Below are 23,402 nucleotides of genomic sequence, written 5' to 3' on the forward strand. Positions count from 1 at the left end.
GTTCCCCTGGCCCAGGCCCGCCAAGTCGGAACTCGTAAACAGTGTCCCGCAATGGTGCAATTTCTGCTCATTTCTCCTTCAAAGACACAAAGCAGCTGACTTCTTATTTAAGAATAAGCTGTGGATCAAGGGATGCAACAAGATGTGAAAAGATCTGAAATGCAGCCCAATGTGGCAGGCAGTTGTGTCTCGTTAGAAATTCTGATACTTGAGAAATGTATGAACTGCACAAAAATGATCTCTCTACCTCATCATATGTGTGTGCAGAAGAGTGAAGCAGCAAGTCCTAGAGGAAGAAATTGCTTTCCAGAGCTGCCTGCAAAAATGGGCCAAGGATGATGAATCCAAGAGGTGACAACAGACCCTGAGTTGGGGAGGCACTAGAGGGGCTTTGGAGCTAAGGGACCCTCCACTCCCCTCTCCCCAGGTGCACCCATTTTTCCAACCCACACCCGGGGCATGCCCTTCCCCTAGCCTGGATGCTGAAGGAGCTAGAATTGTCAGGGCAGAGAGTTGGAAAGCAGGAGCTGCCATGCATTAAGGCTCGTTGGGGTCCAATGTGGATATATCCCTGAAGAAACCAAGGATCCCCTGACAAATTCCTGGACTTATGTCTTAAATACTCTGACCTCTCCTGGGGAAAGGTCTTGGTTGGGCCAGATAACCAGATTATAGACTGTAATAACTCAAGTTTTGAGCTGAGTCTGAGCAAACTGAGGATGTCAAATCCATTTAAATTTTTACAGCAAAGTCTGGAGAAGGAAAAGAGGAGGGAAGAAAATGACTTACGTATGGGACAGTTTCCAAAGAACTCAAAGTGTTCTACTTCTGGGAAACCCATGTGGGAAGTCCTGCATTTAGAGATCTACTTGTCAGGACCTCCTGAGGATCTGGCTCTTGGTTAAGTCAATCCTAAAAGGAAAACCTTTGGAGGCTGCTCTTTGGGGACTATTTATAGAATCTGTTCCAAAGCGAAAAATCTCACCCAGTGATAATTCCACACAAGCCTGCATGGTCTACGAGAGGGGAATTTGTTGAATGTATTCAAATTTAACACTTGAAAGGAAAAGTGAAACAGCAGAATTGAGTGGGGTTAGTTCTTACCGTGTTGGATGCTTGATTCTATAGTTTGCTTATTTCTTTACTTTTCCCAAAACCAAAGGTAAAATCTTTGCATAATGGTCTTCCATTGCTACACAGCCAATAGCAAAAATTATGCATTAGCTTTGCAAGGTGCCTTTTGTTTAAGAGATTTAATCTGGAATTTTAACAGGTAGCCATTGTATTATAAAGTTTTTGAACAAGATACAGAAAACTTCTTAGTTCCTTGAAATTTAGGTAGCCATTAATACAATAGGTAGCCATTGTATTATTAAAATTTATTGAAATTTAGGTAGCCTATAATACAATAGGTAGCCATTGTATTATAAGTTTTTGAACAAGATACAGAAAATTGCTAAGTTCCTTGAATGACTTTGCATTGTCGTCAGATATTCTTGGACTAAAGTCTGATATCCTCTTCTCTTTCCTACTGCTTCTAAGGCCAAAGTTAACAGATATGAAGCCCTGGAGATATTAGATGTAAACCTCCACATAATATTTTCTTCATAAATAACTATAAAATGCATCTGAGATGATAAAACATGCGTAAATCATATTTTTAGTTCCCCCACCCTAGAGAATAGATTCTTGAGAGAAAAACACATTTGAAAAATAAAAATTAGAGGCGCTGCAAAGTACATTTATATCATTGCCGAAATTCTGTGCGTCAGTGATATTATCTTCTTTACACACACACATACACACACGCACACACACACGGTCTGTGGTTATGACTGAACTAGTTTAGTTCAAATTTATAAAGTTAAGTCTATGAGAAAAATTGAGATATCACAATAGGAACCCAACACTAAAGTATAAGATAAAATCGAAAACAAAACCAGTTTTCCTACTGTGCAGTAGATTTCCAGTTGCTTAAATAATGCTAAGTTCATGAATATCAATTGCTCTCCAATCTCTTTATATACAAATGGATTTACATAAATGAGGAAATGTCTTTATCCACACCAGGAAGATATTTTCTTCGTGTGCCTGTATGTGCTTTCCAATCCAGGCAGGCTCAAGGGTCCCTGTTTCTTCCATGAAAAGAAACAAAGGATTTTGTTAGCTTTTAAATAACTTAGCAGGTGTGTAATAATAACTTAGTAGTAAACGACACCAAAATTTCATTTGTTATCCACAGATATTGAATTGTGCAGATCCACAAATCTGAATTCTAAGGGGAGGTACCTAACAGGAGAAACAGAGTAGTATTTTTTTTTAATAGTATTTTAAAGGTGGGTTTTAAATACCTCACGCATAAGAATTATCCCACCCTCATCCATGCTGAGGAAGGAGATTCACTGCACAAACCAAATTGGATCCTTATTTCTGTGAGCTTGGCAATACAACCTCGGAGGATAGAAAATATTTCATTCATAAATAAAACAAAAGGCAAATGAATTGAGCTTTCCCTCACACCTCTCCTAACCACCCCTCCCAAATGCTGAAAATTGTGCAGGGAAATTCAATCAAAGATGAAGGATGGTTAACTCAAAAGAGCTATTAATCAGCTCCTGAATGTCATAATTAAGCTTCACTCATATCTCATCTATGGGAGAAGATTTAGCATCACAAAGAAGTATCTTCCTGAAAGGAATCATCACACCTAATCAGTTTTAGCTGAAGGCACCAGTGGCAGTGAAGTCTGTTTGGCTCGTGGGCACATTATCTTCAGTAAAATTACTGAGATGGGTTAATGTGCCTGGCTTTTAGAAGAGGAGAGAAAACTCCAAATTTGTTGAGTCAATAGAAAGCGATTTGGTCAAGAACAGTTCTACTGAGTTCTAAAAATTCACCAAGGATTTCTTCAAAGGGCTCATCCACCAACGGTCAATCGGAGTGTATTTAAAATGTGAAAATTCTCTTTATACACACTTTCCCACAATACACACTGCATTGGAAAAGGTTATTTCTATCTGTGAACCCCCTTATAAAATAGCTGAGGCAGCGGGAGACACAGTATAATAGAACTGTTTTGGGAGTATAAAGCAAAATCCTCTGCATGGAGTCATTTTATCTCTTTAAATTTCATACTTGAGGACCCTAATTTACAAAAATGCTCTATTCTTTTGGCTTATCAAGTAAGAATCCCTCATTATAAAACAAAACAAAGTATTTTAATCTTTTAAAAGATTTAATGGCTAAAAACAACTCATAAAATGTTCTGGATAAATCAGGTAAAATCTAAGCTACTGAATTTTTAAAAAAAATGTTAAGCAGATCCAGGGACATCTTATGATTTCTAAAACCCACAATGGGAATTTGCTAGCAAGTTCATAAAGCTAAGTAAGGCACTTCTTTATCTGAAGACAAACTAGACACAATTAAAAAGGGAATATCAGGTATTGAGTGATAAAAATATGCCAAGCAGATGCATTATTTTCTCTTGGGCAGAGCCATCTAGTTCTCGATCATTTTCACTTTTATCCAGTTGTCCTCTGTGTAATTCATGGGAATGCCAGCTGATGTGTACCATCTCTGTCTGCAGCTGGGTCAGCCATTGGGAAAATAAAAACAGGAAAAGCAAGACATGCCAAGGACTAGAGATACCACTAAGGGTATTTTGATTTTCTTTCTTCACTTGATATTTTTCTTGCTTGTATATTATAGGAACGAAGGCCTCATTTACATGGTATAAGGGAGGAATTTAGAATTGGGCAGAATCTAAAGGATCTTTTCTACTCATACGTAAGAAAAATTGACCTTCAAACGTTCAAGGAAAGAACATGCTTAAAGTCATTTTTTGATCATCTCACATTAAGTATAGCAGATTCCATATGAACTATTCTCTGGTGTATTTATTGACCCCAAAGCCCTTTTGACGGTATTAAGTATTGAAAAGAAGCAAGCCTGGCTCTCAGAATTTTCAGAAAAGGAACCACTGAAGACTTGCTTCTCAAATGTTTCCATGCCTGCAAGTCACCTGGGGGTCTTGAGTAAACATGCAGATCATCACACCCCATGGGTCTGGGGGACACTGAGAAGTTGGAGGTTTGGCCTGTTGCCCCTCGGCCGCCCTTTTGGCAACATAAAGGGGACACAGTGGGATGTTTATCATCTCGGCATTTGGAAGTACTCTGTTTTGCTTTGCTCTGATCACTTTTGCCAAATGGATATGGTATGCCCCTCTCCGTAAACCCAGTATCGTCTTGAATGTGGGGGTAGCAACAACCTCCCTCTTTTCCAATGACTAAAAGGAAAGACCTACCTTCCAGCTGTGGATTCCTGTTCTCAGAAGTTCTTAAAGATTTCCAAATCTTTTGGCGGCATGGGAGAAATCTCGTTCCACTCATCCTCGGGGTAAGATTCGAAGTTTGAGGTATCGCAATTGTTGGAGATTTTGGGCACGATGGGTGGCTGTGTGATGGTCAAAATGGAAACCCACAGTTAAAAAAGGAAAAGTGCACAACTTGGCATTAAGTACATTATTTTACTTTTGTTACTTTACATGAAAATGGAAACAATTTGGGTAAAAAACAAAAAATCAGTCTGCTTTCCTTTGCTCAATAAGTTGAAAGCTTGAAAGGAAGACTTTGCTACTAAGTGAGGTAATCCATCATTTGGTCGGATGATGAATGCTAATGTAATTTAAAAGACTTAGGGAGTAAATAGGATATGTGGTACTGGTTTCTGAAATTCCAGAATGAGAATCACTTTTAATGCTTGTTACATACAGCTTCTCAGATAGCTTGGGAAGATTCTGATGTAGCTGGTCTAATGGCCAGACTTTGGAAAATACCCAAAAGATGGAAAAAGCAGTTTTTTGGAGCTGATGCCAGGGCTCAATCTGTATCCACAAAACAAGGCCATTGGTTTAGAGCAGGGGTCAGTTTTCTCTAAAATGCCACAGAGTAAATGTATTTCAATTTTCTAGGTTAGTCTCTGTTGAAGCTACTCAAACTCTGCTGCTGGGAGCCTGAAAGCCGCCACAGATGATATGTAAATGAATGGGCATGGCTGTGTGCCAATAAAATTTTATTTTCAAAAACAGGTGGTGGAGTGGATTTGGTCCACCAGCCATAGTTTACTGACTCCTGGTGTAATTACTGCTCCAGCCACGTGCAATTCAAAGATCCTGTAATTCACACAGATACCAACTAACTCTCCATAATTTGATGAAATTGTTATGCTTTATTGAGAACCAACAACATGTGTTGAAAGCAATGTGCCTCTCTGTGACCATGCAGGGTCTCTTGTTTCATGAAGAGGAAACCTGAGGGCCAGTGAGGTTAGGAATCCCCAAGTTGAGTAGAGAACATGGCTTTAGATGTGTTCCCAGGAAGCGTAGACCAAAGGACGTGCAACTGGAGAATCCTCATGGAATCCATAAAGCAGATTCCCAAGGAAGAATTTTTACTTTTGTGATGGCACAGAAAGCACTCAATTTTAAGTTAAAAAGTACTCGTTAAAAATACATCTCCCATCAGTCCTCTACGATGTGGTCAATGAGCAATGGTTGTGCATGCAGCAAAGTGCAAATGCTGTTGGGACAAAAGGAACACAAGTCTGATGGTCTCAGTAATGTGAAGATCCTTCAAGCAAAGGGTGCTGATCTAGGGGCTAAAAGATACCCCATGCCAGGAAGCACAGGCAGTGAAGCCAGTATTTCTTATGCTAGTTTTAAAAAGCTCGTAGAAAAATTAGCTAGAAAACATAACAATAGCAATGGTCTAGTATCTTTAAATAATATTTTCTTTTTAGTATTTAACATTCCTTTGCAAACTCTAACCAAAATCTTATTTTGAGTTTCCTCTAAAAACCAGATGTAGTCTAAGAGGAACAAATAACAGATTTCCCCAAGCTATGGGAGGCCAAGAAAAAGAAAAACCCCATGTCTGATGATGTAAAATCATGAAGTTCTATATGTAAGAAGTAACTCTGAGGAAAGCAAGACGGGACCAAAGAACCAAGAAAACAAGACATACTAACATCAAAAACTGAGAGCAGACAATATGTGATGATGTCGTAGTTTAATTTTAACTAGAGACCCCTTCTGCTACCTATAAAAACATCCTCACTTGGAACTGGTTTTGGAAGAAGATTCCTACAGTTCTTTGTCAGTGCACTTGTAATAAAATCACCTTCTCACCGAGAGACACATTTCTCCTTTGTAGCACCAGATCAGGTGGGCACTTCTACTGGAAAAAGCTGTGCTCCAAACATCTTTATCAGAAAATGGGCCTACCCATGTATACAAATCTTACTTATGCTCCACAAAATACTTTTCTAAATTTCTAAAGAATAAAAGAAGCATTTAACATAGAGTAACTTTAATGGTGTCTTTTCCTTCTTTCTTTGATGCCTCCATCCAATAGTTGACCTATTTCTATAAACCAGGAAACTATGAGTGGACAGAAGAGATGTGATTCCAGGTTTCCAGAAGTTTCTTCTGGCCTAGCCAATGGCTCCAGTGCAATGTCTCAATCTTCCTTGTGCATTAGAATCATCTGGGGGAACCTTTTAAATGTTATAATATATAACATATATAATATATTTCTGAATTTCAAAAATTTCTAAGGCACTTATATTTTGACCCAACAATCTCAATTCTGGAATTTTATCTTCACACAAATAAAATGTACTAGATGCTGCATTGTAGCAAAAGACAGGGAACAAGGTAAGTGTCCATTTGGAGAGTTCTAGTTAAGTAACTATAAAACAGCCCCATAATGGGGTACCATGTAATTCAAAAAGGATGAGTAAATTCTGTAGGTATTATGGTGGAAAGGTTATAGAGTTAAGTGTGAAAAAAAAGAAAAGAATGCTGCACTATTCTATGTCTTGTGTTAAGAAAGTAGAAGAAGTAAGAGTATATTTATTCTTATGTGTTTGTATTTGCATAAAGACATGGAAGGTTTTCACAGAAAAATCTAAAAAAGATAGCTACTTACAGATGGCAGGGAAAGGACAGACCAAAAAAAGGAGTATGACTTGCCAAAATATACCTTTTTGGGCAATGTAAATATATTACATATTCCAAAAAAACCAAAACAAAACAAAAAACACTTTTTTACAAAATTTAATTTAATACTATAAAATATTTAGAAGTTAAAAACAAAATGAATGAATGCTTCATCCCAGATTCCACCCCAGAGACTCTAAAATTTGATTTTCTGGGGTCAAGATTGGGCTTCAGCACTTTTAAAGGCTCTCCATACACTCTAAAGTGCAGCCAAGATTGGAAATGCTGCTTTTGAGCGCACCTGTCACAATATAGATGAAGCCCCTGAAAAGATGCTCCAAATGATGCTTTGACTCTACCAGTATCACCCAACAATTACCATAAGTGGCAGACATGTGTCTCTCCTACATTATCCCAATCACTGTTCCCCACTCATCAGAGGAGGGAAAACATACCCACCATGGTCCCAGAGCTAGTAAGGGATGGACAAAGGACTCAAAACATCTGACTGCAAAACTCGGGCTCTTAACTGTTATCCCAGGTGCTTTAGCTCTCAGATATCCATAGGGAATTTGACTTACTAATGATTTGGGATTATTGGTTGTATTATACAATTCAACTATATATCAATACCCCCCCCCCCCAAAAAAAAATGAGTCACAAAATCAGAGTCAGCCTCTTATGCTGAGCGCATTAAGAGTTACCCGTTCACATATGTTGTACCTTCAATTTTCTCTGTGGGACGGCTCCCCAGTCTATGGTTCGGTACCACCGATGTCGTTTCACATCATCTGCTCCATTCTTCAAAAGAAACATGTATCATCAGTATACAGAATTTTAACATGGCAGAAAAGAAAATGTTTCAAAGAAATAGTACATTGTTGATCATAGAAACAAACAAAATAATTTGCTTTATATTGAATTATTTGTCCCTGGAGCATGAACCATCAATGAGCAACCATAAATGTAGTCCTTTGTGCTTCATTTGCTTGCCTTCATGGTAGAAAGAAATCCAGTTATTGCTTTCATGTGTACTTGGCTCTGGATCAAAGAATAAACTATAAATTCAATTCTGCCTCTGGACATAAAGGTAGAGACCTGGTAATTTTTGAGTCTGTTGATTGTTTTCATCTAGACAATTTAATTTGGTGCTATTATACTCATTCAATTTACAAATGAGACAGTTGCAAGTTTCTTGGAACAGCTTCCTACTTCATCTTGTCCCCCAGCCCCATATCAGGCACCCATTCTTTGATACTCTGGTTGTGGAGGGTCTTTTCCTCTTCAGATGGAGCTGGGTCAGCAACAGCAGAGAGGTATAGGTTATTTGCTTTCTTGAAGTCACTACCACCTGCTCTCACCTCTCAGAACTCAGGCATATCTGTCTACTTTAATCTGAAATATGGCACCAGGGACCAGCTTGCAGAGAACATCTGCTTCTTGACTTCTGAAAATCCCTCCAAAGTGTGTTGCCTTCCAGTGCACCCTTCTTTTTTATTGCACTTGCACAATTATATATATATATATATATATATATATATATATATATATATATATATTTTAATGTAATATGGGGAGGTAGAGGATATAAACATATAAACTCTGTAAGACAGGATCTGATGCATCTTTAATATAACTGTTTTTTTTTTTAATGTGTATCAGTTCCCATTTTTTTAAAGTTTTAATTTTTTATCTTACAAAAAATAAAACATTGTCATTTACCAGGTCTTTAAAAGGAAAGAAATAGTGATGTCAACTGTTTTCCAGGACTTTTTTCTAGTCCTCTGATTTGGAGAGCCCTTTTTTCCTATTGGGAAAATAGACTCCATCTACCTCTAGGTCAAACAATAAAAACCTGTTGAGTGCATCTTGAGAGAAGGTAAGGCTAAGAGAAGGCAAATACAAATAAGGCTTGACTTTCACCCTCAAGTATATAAAAATCCAGTTTGGATACTAAGATGTGTATGATAAAAGAGCCAACAAGCATGAAAACAAGTGGAAGAGAAAGTAAGTGATAGAAACTGAGTGTGGTGGACAGAGCAACTTCACAGAGGAGGAGGTAATCAAACCGAATGGGAATGCTTTCAGGAGAAAAGGGAAAACACTCCAAGTGGAGAATTATCAAGATGGAAAGCAGTGAGTGTGATGGTGAAGGACCTACAGCAGGCAGAGAATAAACAACATGGCCAAGGAGACGGTTTTTCATGAAGACCAGTGCCTCCTAACAGAAGAAATGCTGGGGAAATGGAGAGGAATTGGGGGGGGCTGCTGAATGCCAAGCAAAGGCACTGGGGTCCTCAAAAGAAATAAATTGATGGGGAACGCCACTGGTGGAGAAGCTTGAAACAGCAAGTTCCAACCATTGTCCCAGAGGGCAGGGATGTTCCTGACCTAAGAAGCGGCTCAGTACAAAAAAGAGCTCAGCAGAGCCTTGCCTAAAGAACAAGGGGCTGTCCATTCAGCACGCAGGCTGGACCAACTCATAAACACACTTTCATTGGAACCAGGAGGTTTCTTGAGCCCTTTCAGTCAATCTCCAGCACTGATGGAGACATCACAGACTCAGCTGTGATGTTTGTGAAGTTTTCCAAGATTTCCTTGATGGGAAAAGCACGTTCTTCCCCATTCCGGGGTACCCAGCACAGGAACTATCCTACCCTCAGCTGACCCTGCATATCAGACATCTCCACTGCTCACTGCCTTTGCTCACTGCTCAATGTCTGTGGTATTAAATGGGATGTGTCCATTCCCATGGAGGGTGTGGTGAGGACAAGTGCAGACAACAGCCCTGGATGGACAGTGTTGGACTGGACGCAACCCTGCAAATCCTCAGCCTCTCTGAATGGAACTGCCCCTTTCCTTGTGTCAGGGTGCCCAAGGACAAGAGTGTGTCTTCCCAAAGGCTGGGAGCAGGTAACACGTTGGCCAGCCTTCTTGACTCAGTTTGGCTGCTAACCACCAAGACGGTGTGTTCTAAAGGTTTAAATGGTTGCACAATTTAACAATCACTGACCTCCCTTTTAAAGGATCTAATTTAGGAAGCAGATATCTAGAAGTGGTGAAACAAGCATTCATCTTAAAGCTAACAATGGGCTCAAAAGTCAGGTTTGGCAGACAGTACATCTTGCCATTAACTTTTTAGCAAAATGTGCATGTGAAAGAACAAATTATTATTTTCTGTTCCTTTATAAGAAACAAATGAGCAAATAAAATAGGCAGCTTACCAAAAAAGCTGAAAATCCAACTAATACATTAGAGTGGTGATATAGTATGTTAGGCACAGAGAGAAGAAGCTAGAAAACATAGGTTTCTAAAATCTCAGTGGGCTTCAGGTTCTTCATTTGGGGTGGTAAAAAAGGGAAGGTCCTCCCCCAAACCCATAACCCCATTCTAATCATGAGAAAAACAGACAAATTCCAAAGAGGGACATCCTACAAAATATTTGAGCAGCACTTCTCAAAATTCTCAAAGTCATCAAAAACAAGGAAACTCTGAGAAACTTCACAGCCCAGAGGCACCTAAAGAGACACGGCAGCTAAACGTAATGTGGGATGATCCCGGACAGAAAAAGGATGTTATGGAAAAACTAAGGAAATGTGAATAAAGTCTGTGGTCTGATTAATATAATGTGTCTGTGGTCTGATTAATATAATGTATCGATATTGTTGCATTCATTGTAATTAATGCTGTATATAGAGTTAAGATGTTTGCACTACGAGAAGTTGGATGTGGGGTAAATGGAACTCTCTGGATGATCTTCTCAATTTTTCTGTAAATCTAGAAATGTTCTAAAAAATAAAGCCATTTTTTTAAAGGCTGAGGGGAGTGGACTTGGAATGCTCACTGTTAGAGGTTCCCACATGCTACAGATCCAAGCCTTCACTGTGTATACTGCATCATCTTACCCTCATATTACACAGATGATACAGATTCTCTCTAACAGCTCTTATTGATAACACCATTTCTAACTGGGCAGCGTGAGAAAATGAGATGGCAATTGATTTCGACAGGTTAGTACCTTGAAGTCCACCTGTGAGCTCATGAAATCATTTTTCATCAAATGCCAACAACATTTGATGAAAACTCATGTATGTAATAGATTTGCTCCTTCCACTAGTGCCAGCCAAGAGGTTAACTTTGAGGCCCCTCCTTACAGACCTGAGCGTATTAACCCACATCCACAGGTAACAAGAAGGATGAAGGGCTGACACCCAAACACAGGGTTCATATCTCAGCACTGGTTTATTGTGTCTCTCAAGACACTTCTTTAGATGGCCAATGCACAATGGTTAAGTCCCTCCACGGTCATCCAGATTTGGAATAGCTAACAAAATCTCCACAAATTCTGTTCAATTCAGTGATGCCCAACCAGAACTGAAAGACTCAGACAGGCTATCATCCATTCAAGGAATAATTTTTAAACTCTATTTCCCCCAGCATGAAAAGTTTGTGAAAATCACAAATGACGTTCAACTTTTAAAATAATAATTAACCCATACGCAAAAAAAATACTTGTACACAAATGTTCATAGCATCATTCTCAATTGCCAAAAGCTGGAAGCAACTCAAGTGTCCACCAACAGAAGTAGGATAACGAAAATGTGGTATATCCAAACAATGGAATATTATTCAGCCTCAGAAAGGAATGAAGTTCTGATACATGTAATGATATGGTTGAACCTTGGAAACATTATGCTGAGTGAAATAAGCCAGACACGAAAGACCACATATTATATGATTCTATTAAATGAAATGTCCAGAATTTGCAAATCTATATAGAGAAAACAGATTGGTGGTTGCCACGGCTCGTGGAGGTAGGTGGAATAGAACAGCCACTGTTAAAGAGTATGGGGTTTCTTTTTGGAGTTACGAAAATATTCTTAATTTGACTGTGGTGACGGTTGCATGTATCTATGAATATACCATGGAATTTTATAATTTAAATGGGTGAATTATATGGTATGTGAATTATATCTCAATAAAACTGGAAAGAAAGAAAGAGGGAGAGAAAGAGAGAAAGCAGGTAGGCAAGAAAATAACAACTAAAAATTCATACATTGTTTTTGAGTCATTTGCTTCTTTGATAGGGTGATGGGTATAGACTGTATGATTCCGTACGCCCAGAAATCCAGATTTAGCATTTGGTCAATGCTGAACTATTATCTCTGTGCTTTTGTTTATATCCATAAATATAAACTGATGATGTCAAATGACAGACACTTACACTGGATACCACTTAGCGTAGATGTAATCAAATACTGACCTTCATGTTTCCTAATCGCCTTGTTCTGTCAACAACCAGCAGTTTCTTAATGAGGTCTCTATTTATGAGACAAAAAAAAAAAAAAAAAAAAAAGCACATGTCATATCGAGCCAAGCAATCACAACAGAGCAAGAGATTAAAACAAACTGCCCACTACAACATATGCATTTGGACAGCAGTGCAATTTTTATTTTGGCAAAATATTTCCTAGCACTTGTCTCATATTATTACCAGTTCTTAAATAATTTATGAAATGCTGAGATGCTTGCATATCTTGGCTGAACTAAGAGAAAGGGTTCATTATATCTTTGTAAAAAAAAATTGAATTTCTCAATCTGAGCTTGAGAAAACACCTGCATGCCTCAAGGGTAGAGGAGCTTAAAATAAATATACCTGTCAGATTATCCCTGCAAAATAGAAGAACATCTGTTTTTATCAAAACAAGTAGTCATGCTTTGCCCTGTGGGTCTACTTACTTATGTGATTATTGTTTTAAAATGCTTGTTTTCCATAAGCACACAAATTATTATGACTCTTTATTATATCTTCCACTTCAATAACAAAACATGCCAGAAGACAACAATCTAGCCCTATAAGGATGGGAAGTTCAAAACAGGGTTCAATGCTTCCAGAAGATAGGCAAGTTCTAAGGTTAAAATTGATGGGGATGACTCTGAGTGCCTCTTTGTTGCTCAGATGTGGCCTCTCTCTAGCTAAGCCAACTGGGCAGGTGAACTCACTGCCCTCCCCCCATGTGGGACCTGACTCCCAGGGGTGTAAATGTCCCTGGCAATGCAGGATATGACTCCCAGGGATGAATCTGGACCCGGCATCATGGGATGGAGAATATCTTCTTGACCAAAAAGGGGATGCAAAATGAAATGAAATAAAGCTCCAGTGGCTGAGAGATTCCAAATGGAGTCGAGAGGTCACTCTGTTGGGCATTCTTGTGCACTATATAGACAACTCCTTTCAGGTTCTAGTGAATTGGAATAGCTAACAGTAAATACCTGAAACTATCAAACTACAACCCAGAACCCTTGAATCTTGAAGACAATTGTATAGCAATGTAGCTTACAAGGGGTGACAGTGTGATTGTGAAAACATTGTGGATCACACACTCCCTTTATCTAGTGTATAGATGGATGAGTAGAAAAATGGGGACAAAATAAAAAAAAATTAAAAAAAATCAAGATCCTAAAACACCGTATCCTCGAAACATTCTCAAATAAATATTTTTTTTTCCTATTATTTACACCACTGCCTGGTGCTGTTAGTACATTGCTTAAAGCTGACTCTACTAGGATTATAACAATTAAGGCTTATTTATGAACAAAATTGAACAACTGCAAATAATAAGAATAATAATAAGCTTAGTCCTGAAAGCAAAGGGTAGAGATGAGAACCAGCAACCCAATATGGCACAAACACCTAATAACTGAATCCAAGGCCAAGAGATGGTGCTTCTTTCGTGGCTATGAGATGTGTTTACTGGCAATCTCTCATCAGCACAGGGGAAATTCTAAATTTTATTTACTTCCCTGGCGCTGGATGGCTTCTCTCTGATCAGACACTTTCAGGCATGAAGGAAAAACAGGAGATATTAGCTCTATCCAGTTGGCAACCAGACCCAAAGCATTTTGTTCCTTATAATTATATATACTCCTTTAAGGAATCTCAACCTCAACTCAAAGAGCCATTTCCTTGGGCACCAAAGTTTACACAAATGCAAAGTTTCACGAACCAACATAAGACCTTAAGAAATTGAGTCAAAATTCTCTGTTGCTGGCACCCAATGAGTGCAGTACGGATAAAAGTGATTTATTGGGGTCCTATGTCTCAGCCCATTAATAAGATTTATCAGATAAAGCAAAAACTGGACTATAATTTGCATTCTTGGACTGCAACAAAGAGCTCCTATTGCCAAGACTTGCACTGGGGATAGACAGGGATGGGAGGCTGTCTCATGAGCAGAAGTTTAGACCAAACAATTCCAAGGCAGATGATGTTGGTTCTCAATGAAGATAAAACTAAGAGGAAAAAGGGCAAGGGGTGAGGGAGAGAGAGTTGGCCAAACACCAGACTTACATTGGGCTGTTGATTATATTTACAAAATATAACCAAGTTTCCCACAAAGTTTTGGAAAGATATTTGATAGATTAATAATGAAAATATTAAAGAACCAACTCTCCTCTGAAATTAATTTTTAATTTAAATAGTTAAAATTTAAATAATAATAATAGATCGGGAATCTTCCAGGTCAATGACTGAATAATTGATCCAGGATTTATGGATAGTGCCTTCCCTAGGAGAACTTCTATTTGCAAGAGGTTAAGCCATTCATCCAAAGACAAAGGGGAATAAATCCAATGATCTTCTGAGTTGCCTGATAGCTTTGAGTTTACAAAATAAGACAGGTAATGCTTATTTCCTTTGAAACAAATTCCCAACGGGTAACTAAGTCATACCACCACGGTCTGGTTCCACCAACACACCTTTTTGCTAAGGCAACCATTGTCTACACCCCACAAGTTTACCCAGGGAGAACTGAGTGGAATCAGAAGTGGCTGTCAATTGACAGACCTGCCCATGGGGATGAGTAGATTTTAACCCAGTCAACACAGGGTCAATTGTTGATAAATAAGTAATTCAACTTTAAAAGCATTTTGCTGTTGATGTGAAATAATGACACTCAGCTCAGTTGAGATGTGGGACATGGTTGAGAACTGCACAATAGTTTTCATTTCTTTTTAGTGTGATTTAATGTTGAGAGTCACATTTCCCCTCCACTCCATCATCTTACCATTCATTGGCTTAGGGTGTCCCTTCTGGGTTTATTTCTTTTTCAATGGAGATTTCTCTTGCTAAAATCCTTTAAGACATGCCTGGCATGTCAAACACAACTCCAGGTCAAGCCTGCACTAGCCAAAAAACCTACAATTTTCCATTCACACAGAACACCTCTTCTTGGGGGTCACAGTAGGAGCAGACTACTTAAAAAAAGAGAGGGAGACCCCAGACCCCTCCACCCCCCAAATGTAGTTCTCAACTAAACTGATATAACTCTATTCTGTGATCACTATGTCCTGGTGCACACTCACCAACTCATCTGGGAAACCCAGTGAAACAAACAGAAACCAGAACTCATAATGTGCAAAATGGCTAAAAATGATCAGAGACAGTCAGCTCTGTGAAAAACCAGAAACATTCATTTATTATTTAAAAAAAAATTATTTTCTTTTCATATTAACACAAATCAAATTAAATGCATGTCCAAAGTACCCATATACAGCAAAATAGATGTTCTTGATGAAACATGCTCATAAATCCAAATTTTAGCATTAAAAAGGACATTAAAGATGAGTGCCATTTAACCAGGAGAGAAAAGGTAAATGCTATTAAACCATCTACAGTTCTGACAATGACAAAACTAGCTGGGGGAAAAGGGCAAGTATTCTGGTGAAATACCAAAACTGCTCTTTTATAAAACAGAAGGAACTATGTTATTTGCTAATCTTAATACCACCTGTCTTTTAAAAAAAAAATAGCTAAGAGCTACTAAAAGATTAAGCATCGCGTGGTATGTGAATATATCTCAATAAAATGATGATTAAAAAAAAAAAAAAGATTAAGCATCATTAAAGGAAAATAATTAAAGCCTTTTTCCCCTTTTTTCTGGAAAAGACTACTGTCCCAAATAGTTGAAACACAGCTCATTTAATAACGAAGGATGGTGTCCTCTCGGCATATGCTTTAACTGTGATTTTAGACACATTAAAAGTAAACACACCCAACCACAAGGGAAATGATTTACTTACTTTACATGGAAATCCAAGTGTTTGGGGAAATCTATTTTGGCTGCAAGAATTTTTTGATAAATGCCAAACGGGTTGTCATCAAAAAATGGAGGGAACCTGTCAGAAAAATAAACATCTATTTTTAGTGGAGAACAAGTGGGGAAAAATCCCTTGTTTGTCATGGTTACTATCAGTGCTATAAATAGGAAGAAAGGAATTCATTTCCCATGCCCTCTTCTTCCCACAATGAAATCACTGAGATGTCAAGATGCACCACAAATCAATGGTTCTAACAGTCGTGGACCCCAAACTCAAGGGAAGCTCAAGTAGGAAGGAGGCAAGATCCTTGGATGGTGGTTTCTCTCTCCACTTTTCCCCTGCCTGATAGATGAATTCACTTAGGGTCAGTGAAGTCCAGGCTGGTTTCTAGCTCATCATACCTTCAGGCAGCAAAGAATCTAGTCCAAGAGTTGGCAAATCCAGCCCCTGACTTGTTTCTGTCAATAAAGTTTTATTGGCATACAAGTGCGTCCATTTGGTTATGTACTATCTGTGGCTGCTTTCACACTACAGCAGAATTGAGTAGTGGTGACAGAGCCCATAGGGTCTGCAAAGCTGAAAATATCTACTAACTGGCATATCACAAGGTTTACCAACTCCCAGTCAAGAGGAAAGATGGAAATCTATTCAAGTAGAGCCATGAAAACAGCAGTGAGATCTGTAAAAGCAAGTGGCAAAGGCTACTCTTGGTTGAGAAACCAACAGAACTAATCTTTTCTAAATAGAGCAAGAATGTGAAATAAGCTGAAAGAAATATACTTGAAATTACTAAGAGCAAGATGAATCTAAGAAAATCCAGAAGACAATCAACATAGGTTGACTGCACAAGTTATACTCCTGCCATTTTCTCATATCCCATGCAAGGCAGAGTCATAATCTCAAAAGCCTCTCTTCTAACTAGCTTCTTTACAATTCCATCTTCAAATTCAGGGACACAAGCAATGGAAATACATTATACAATGGAGCTTTCAAATGATATCCTGATGGATGAAAATAAATTTCAAGGAACAGAAAACATTCTCTTCTTAATTCCAAACCACTTCCTGATATTTAAAACCAAACCAAACAGACAACATTGCTTTAGTTTTAAACCTCCCAGTTTGTGGTGCTTTATTACAGGAACCCTGGGAAACTAACCAACAGAATGTACCCATTAACTCTCCAAATATACTACAGAGAAGGGAGAGTAGAAACATTTTTTAAACATTTTTAAAATGAAGAACACAACTGTGCAAACAGAAATCAATGGGAAAGCTGGAAGAGAAATGAAACTAGATTAATCAAGGAAAGCGAAGATATGAAAGAAATGCAAAAGCTTAGCTGAGCTTGATATTGCATAAAGTAGCCTTTTTTCCTCAATAAAATCTGAGTTCCTCAGTTTTACACTTTGAGATGAACAAAGAGAAGCAGTGTAGAGAAGGTTACTTTTTTCAACAGCTGCGTCTCCTCGAGCCATTGGTTATCAAGGTCTCCTAACCACTAAAAGCACATTTATGAACAACTGTCTGGAAAGGCAGGCCTGCCTAAGGGCACTCATCCAAACCTCCCAGCCAGCCCTCTCTTTTCTGGCAGCATCTTTCTCAAACAGGGTTTCCAGAAACCTACTCCTCTTTTCTCCAGGATTGGGTGGTAGCCCTGTCCAAATACATTCAGCTGCATGATTTCATTGTGGAAACGTAGTTCAGAAAAAAAACATTAAACTGCAGGAGAAAATGTGTCATCCACACCCAAAAACATTTATGGAGGGGTATTAAACAAAGAAATCTTGGGAAGCAGGCATTCCATTACAATATGATGGGGAAAGATTTCAGCAGTAATCTAATCCATCAGTGTGCATGGGCAATCAACAAACAGGAACCGATCTTACCCAGAAGAAAAATACGTGCACATAGCATGAATCTCCAACACTGGGGAAAAGTGCACTATAAAATCCTCAACTTTCTGTCTTCCAGACAGCTTCCAACTCTTACTACATGGGCAATGAGTGTTGGTTCTACAGAATTTGAAATTATAAGCAACTTCAAGTTATCTGGGCCGAGAGCTGTCGTCCCATCTGCTAATCTGAATGAAAGCAGGCAAAAGAATGTCTTAAAATATCACCCCACTTTTGCCATTTTCCCCAAAATTCATCCATGATAGTTTTACTCTAACAGGTCTACAACTCTAGCTCTTTTGGTAAAATGAATTGTCAAGGAAGAGGCACCCTAGTGTGTCATTGACTTTCTGCATCGTACTCAACCCAGTTAGAAAGATGCCATCTCAAACCATCAGCTGACGCATCATGTTATAGCTGTGGGGGGCTGGCCTTGAGAACCAGGAGCTCTGCAAATGGATTCCAGGCAAGGAAGTTTGGAGATGAACTGATGAACTTAAGAATTGTAGGAAGCAGCAAAAATTACAGCACTGGGGAATCCAATGAAATGAAAGAGTATAGAGTAATAAAGGGGAAAGACCCCTTATAAAAATAAAGGGGCATCAGAGCAGCAGTTCTCAAAGTGGGGTCTTGTGCTGGTTTGGATGTAATATGTCCCCCAAAATGCCATGTTCTTTTGATGCAATCTTGGGGGAGCAGACATATTAGTGTGGATTATGTTGGAATTCTTTGATTGAGTGTTTCCATGGAGATGTGACTCAATCAACTGTGGGCGAGAACTTTGATTGGATAATTTCCACGGAGGTGTTACCCCACCCATTCAGGGTGGGTCTCAGTTGAATCACTGGAGTCCTATAAAAGTGTTCACAGACAGAAGGAACTCAGGGCAGCTTAAAGAGACATTTTGAAGATGGCTGTTGGAAGATGATGCTGACATTTTGGAGAAAGCCATTTTGAAACACAACCTTTGAGCAAGCAGGCTCCAGCCACGTGCCTTCCCAGCTAATAGAGGTTTTCCAGATGCCATTGGCCTTCCTTCAGTGAAGGTACCCGATTGCTGATGGACACTTTGTGGCCTTAAGACTGTAACTTTGTAACCAAATAAACCCCCTTTATAAAAGCCAATCCATTTAGCAAACCAGAACAGGTCTTGAGGACTCCACAATCCTGGAGCTCCCCAAGTCCTTTTTCAGCCACTTTCAGAACTTCTTTTTCCAACTACAAAGCTGAGCAGCGGTGAATTTTCTTGTGATACTTTGACTGAAACAACGTTATCATATCAGATGATGTGAGGAAGAAGATACGAGAATCCTCATGACACCAGACATTTAAAAAATCATTAAAAATGCCAAGCAAAGCTGACATTTTAACACTAAATATTTTTATGCTAGAAAATATGGTTACTCTTTCCATTAAAGATATTAAGTGATGTCAGCTGTTCATGAGTTTAATATTTTATAAAAATGAATACATTTTTTAAAATCCCCATTTTAATTGCTAAGACAGTAAATAACGACAGGTATAAGTGACGTAAATGAAAGCTCATTGGGGTCATAAATAATTTTTATGAGCATAAAGTGGTCCTGAGACCCAAACATTTGGGAACTGCTGCACCATAAGTAATGTTCCACATAGATGAGACTCCAAACACAGACAAATTCCATCCTTGCTACAGACTGTTCTGGAATGTGTGACTCCACAGGGCACCTTAGCCCAGGGATGGATGAAAAAGGGGAGCGTGATGAATGGAGCCACGACTGAGCTGAGGGGCTCTTAGGAAAGCCTGCAAGCAATCTTGTTCCAGAATTTTCCATGCAGTTTTTCTCTGACCTCATGCATTTTTTTTCTCATGCAATGAAAACAAATATCCCAGCTATGATCTGATCTCATACTTGAATTATACAGCAGATTTTACCAACTAAATGGTTGATCTTACACTTAATGGAAGATTTAAATGATGGATTAAAGCAAAAAACAAACACATGAAAAAACAGTCTCCACTGATCATGCCAGAAAATGGAAATCAAATCAGTAAGCTGGAGACACGGGCCTGAAAGGGAGGCGAGAGGACTTCTAAGCCAGAAACATCTTTGCTTCTATTTGCATCAGCTCCCTCACACAAGCATCAGGAGAGATGACAGTCTCTGAGTGAGAAGCAGCCTGGGTGTAGCTGTCTAATAGGCAATCAACAAACACACACACAACCAAGGTTGTTCACAATCTTGCCGAGGGCAGAAAGCAGAAGTGGGTGGTGGGACTGGGCAGGATGGGACAAGCAGGTTGGCCCAGGAAACAATGAGGAAACAGAGAGAGCCGAGGCTGGCTGGCCCCGACTGGAGGACAGCCAAGAAATAGAAATGAGGAGGGGTCCACTGTGCTTAGAATGTGTGTATGGATGTATCGCTCTCCAAAATCCATCCAGAAAACTTTAATACTATCTAACTGAAATGTGGAGGGAATGAAAATAGGATTTCTGTAACCCAAAAACTGCAAAGTCTAGCATTTCATGAGATTTGGAGAAGGTTTTAATTATGCATTATCAGTTATTCTAATAATATATTAGGCTCTAATTATGTTGTCTTTTATTCTATGGCATTTTAATAATATGTTGCTCTAGTCTAATATATCCCAATTATATTCTATTCTAATGACCTAAGAAAGTTCTATTAATAGTATATATAACATTGTATCTAGTATTGGTTACATATTATGTTACACATTTAGAATCATCAGATGCCAGGATTCAGTTATCCTCAGGGACTGCTGCCCTCTTGTGGCTAACAGTTACCAAGGATGGTGGAAAATGGGCTGCTGGGATCTGTGACTGCCTAGACATGTCTGAGAAAGGAATGAGGGAAGTATCAAAAGACCAGATACACAGAAAGTTAGATAGATGATGGATGGATGGATGGACAGGCAGATAGATGATAGAGAGACAGATGACAGATTAGATAGATAGATAGATATAGATGGAGAGATAGATAATTGATAGATATGGATAGATGATTGATAGATAAATTAGATAGATAGAAAAAAAGCTAGGTAGATGATAGGTAATGATGGATGGATGGACAGATGGATGGACAGACAGACAGAGATAGGTCAATGACAGATAATGATGGATGGATAGATGGATGGACAGACAGGAAGACAGATAGATTGGCAGATGATAGATAATGATGGATGGATGGATGGATGGATGGATGGATGGATGGATAGATGCTGATGATAGGTGAATGAATGGATGGGTAGACAGACAGACAGATACATATGACAGACTAATGGGTGGGTGGATAGACAGATGACAGGCAGACAGATGGTTGTGTGGTGAATTCTCTGGTAAGGCTTCCTTGCGATGCTCCATTCCACAGGTATTCCAGGAAGGGATGAACTTCCTTTATGAACTACAGCAGAGATGAGCATATGGGGTGATGACCGCTGTGAACTCCCCAGATGAAACCAGTGACCCCTAAACTCACTGAGATGGGTTTTAGAATTCCACAGCCACCAGGGTGCCCCGTGGGCAGGGAGTGAGGGCAGATGGAAGACTGTGGCTGTCCAGACTACCCAAGCATAACTCTGTCTCTCTTTTCACTTTTGTTTCCAACTAAAAAGGAAGTTTTCCAGGTAAAACCATCTGAACTCGCCCCCTCTGGTGAATCAAAGAGCTGCGAAGCAGTGTCCAGCTTTCGCCAGAACTGGGAGTAAACTCTGAGAGCTTCCCAGGGTCTGCCAGCAGGAAATACACCAGCAGGGAAGCAGGACAAAGGAAAGCGGGGCTCAAGGAAAAGGAGGTGGAAGGTAACCATGGCAGAGCATATCCCAGGGCTCCAGCAAGCAATCTGGACGCCTCTCAGGCTGGGCTGCCTTCCAGCCCCGATATCTGAGAGAAAAACCTTCAGGTCCAGGAGCTAAGTGGTCCACAACCCTGCTGCGCTGAGAAGAGTGCCCCCTCCTTTGGTAAAGCCCCAATTACTTATTCTTCTTAGGAAAGAGCAAACTTAAAAAGCCAGCCCTGTTAACCTACTCTGAAGGAAATAATAATACAAGAGTAATGCCAATTCCAAGGTTTATGGCATGAGACGTTTGCTTCACGTTTCACTTAGATGACAAATCCCTTGACGAATCACCTCCCTCTTTGTTATCTGGGTGAGATGAAGCTAAGACTTCCCCTTACTTCCAAATCTCATGCAAATAAGTGTGGGGTCTAAGAAATGAACACTGTCTTCCCTTACTGGCAGGCTGTTGGTGCACCAACTCCAGCAGAAAATTTAGATTATGTTCAAGGAAGACAGGAATGTTTAAATAAAGGATAAAAATATCAATAGATATGGCTTAATGAGTCATTCACAAGTTCAATGCATTCATATGGTTGGAACAAACTTGATTGTGCATTCATGTTGCAATTCTCAGCAGTGGGAAACTGCTTGCACCAGCATGCTAATTACCTGTGACGTGGATGCACTGTTGGTAAAGATACATAGGTTGAGTATCTCACACAGCTCTGCGGTGTGAGCTGCTGGTTCTCTCCGGAAGCTTTACTTACCCTGAAAGCATCTCGAAAATGAGAATGCCCAGCGCCCACCAGTCCACAGCTCTCCCGTGGCCCTTGCTTTGGATCACTTCGGGGGCAAGATATTCTGGAGTCCCACAGAGTGTCCACGTCCTGGGCAGATGACAAAGACACAAGTCAACAAAACTCAGCTGTCATCTGCAAATACAACCATCTTAGAAGCTCTACCTCTCATGGTCATTGAGTTGATCAAGAGGGCACCATATTGTTTTCCTGTGGATATGCTTTACTTGTACAAAATACCAGATCTCACCTGACTTTTTTCCTTATAAAAATTCAGTAACCAAAACAGAATACATAATTGCCTTAATTATATGTAATTATATGGTCTTACTGTTATTACTTAATTATATAGTCTTAGTTACTGTTATTACTCAAGCAAAAAACCCACAAAACTCTATAGTACCCAGCTTTATATAAAATAACATAAAAGAACGATTCATGAATGAAATGATCAATCATCGTGTCTTGATGCTTCCCCCTTAAGAATCCACAAGTTTGCTTAATTTGCATAAACAAGCAAATCCCGACACACCAGGGGAAATGTAAAGATTACACTTTTTCTTTTCATCTGCTCTTTGAATGGTTTGAAGTGCTTCAGCATTTTAGTAGCAATATTCTTATTATATCATCATCAGCTTTCAGTAAGTGTTAGCCAGAGACACAGGGAACTTTGGGTTTATACCGGGACAAGTGTTTTGAAAAAGATTGTGTCATTCGATGGGTAAGAATGATGAAAATTTTGCATCTATCGCCACCTAGAGGACAACTGAAAGTAAGGGAGGATCAGGTAATCAGCTCTGAAAGTCCCGGAAAAGTAAGGGGTTGTCTGG

General features: G+C 39.2%; 1 protein-coding gene across 2 annotated transcripts in view; it reads right to left on the reverse strand.

Moving 5' to 3' along the window:
* Window positions 1-1,364: 1,364 nt before the first annotated feature.
* The window catches only part of PRKX (protein kinase X-linked), a 92,355-nt gene continuing 70,317 nt past the window's right edge, over window positions 1,365-23,402 (reverse strand). The window contains exons 4-9 of one of the 2 annotated variants that reach the window (XM_037824640.1): window positions 22,543-22,662; window positions 16,085-16,180; window positions 12,267-12,324; window positions 7,727-7,804; window positions 4,310-4,458; window positions 1,365-2,129 (exon numbers count right to left, since the gene is read on the reverse strand). In XM_037824640.1, the coding sequence (XP_037680568.1) occupies window positions 4,333-4,458; window positions 7,727-7,804; window positions 12,267-12,324; window positions 16,085-16,180; window positions 22,543-22,662 (478 nt within the window). In that variant the 3' untranslated portion in view covers window positions 1,365-2,129; window positions 4,310-4,332. Of the gene's footprint in view, window positions 2,136-4,309; window positions 4,459-7,726; window positions 7,805-12,266; window positions 12,325-16,084; window positions 16,181-22,542; window positions 22,663-23,402 lie in introns of both variants that reach the window. The other variant, XM_037824638.1, reaches the window with a different exon arrangement.

The sequence above is a fragment of the Choloepus didactylus genome (assembly GCF_015220235.1).
Source record: "Choloepus didactylus isolate mChoDid1 chromosome X unlocalized genomic scaffold, mChoDid1.pri SUPER_X_unloc1, whole genome shotgun sequence".
NCBI lineage: Eukaryota > Metazoa > Chordata > Mammalia > Pilosa > Megalonychidae > Choloepus > Choloepus didactylus.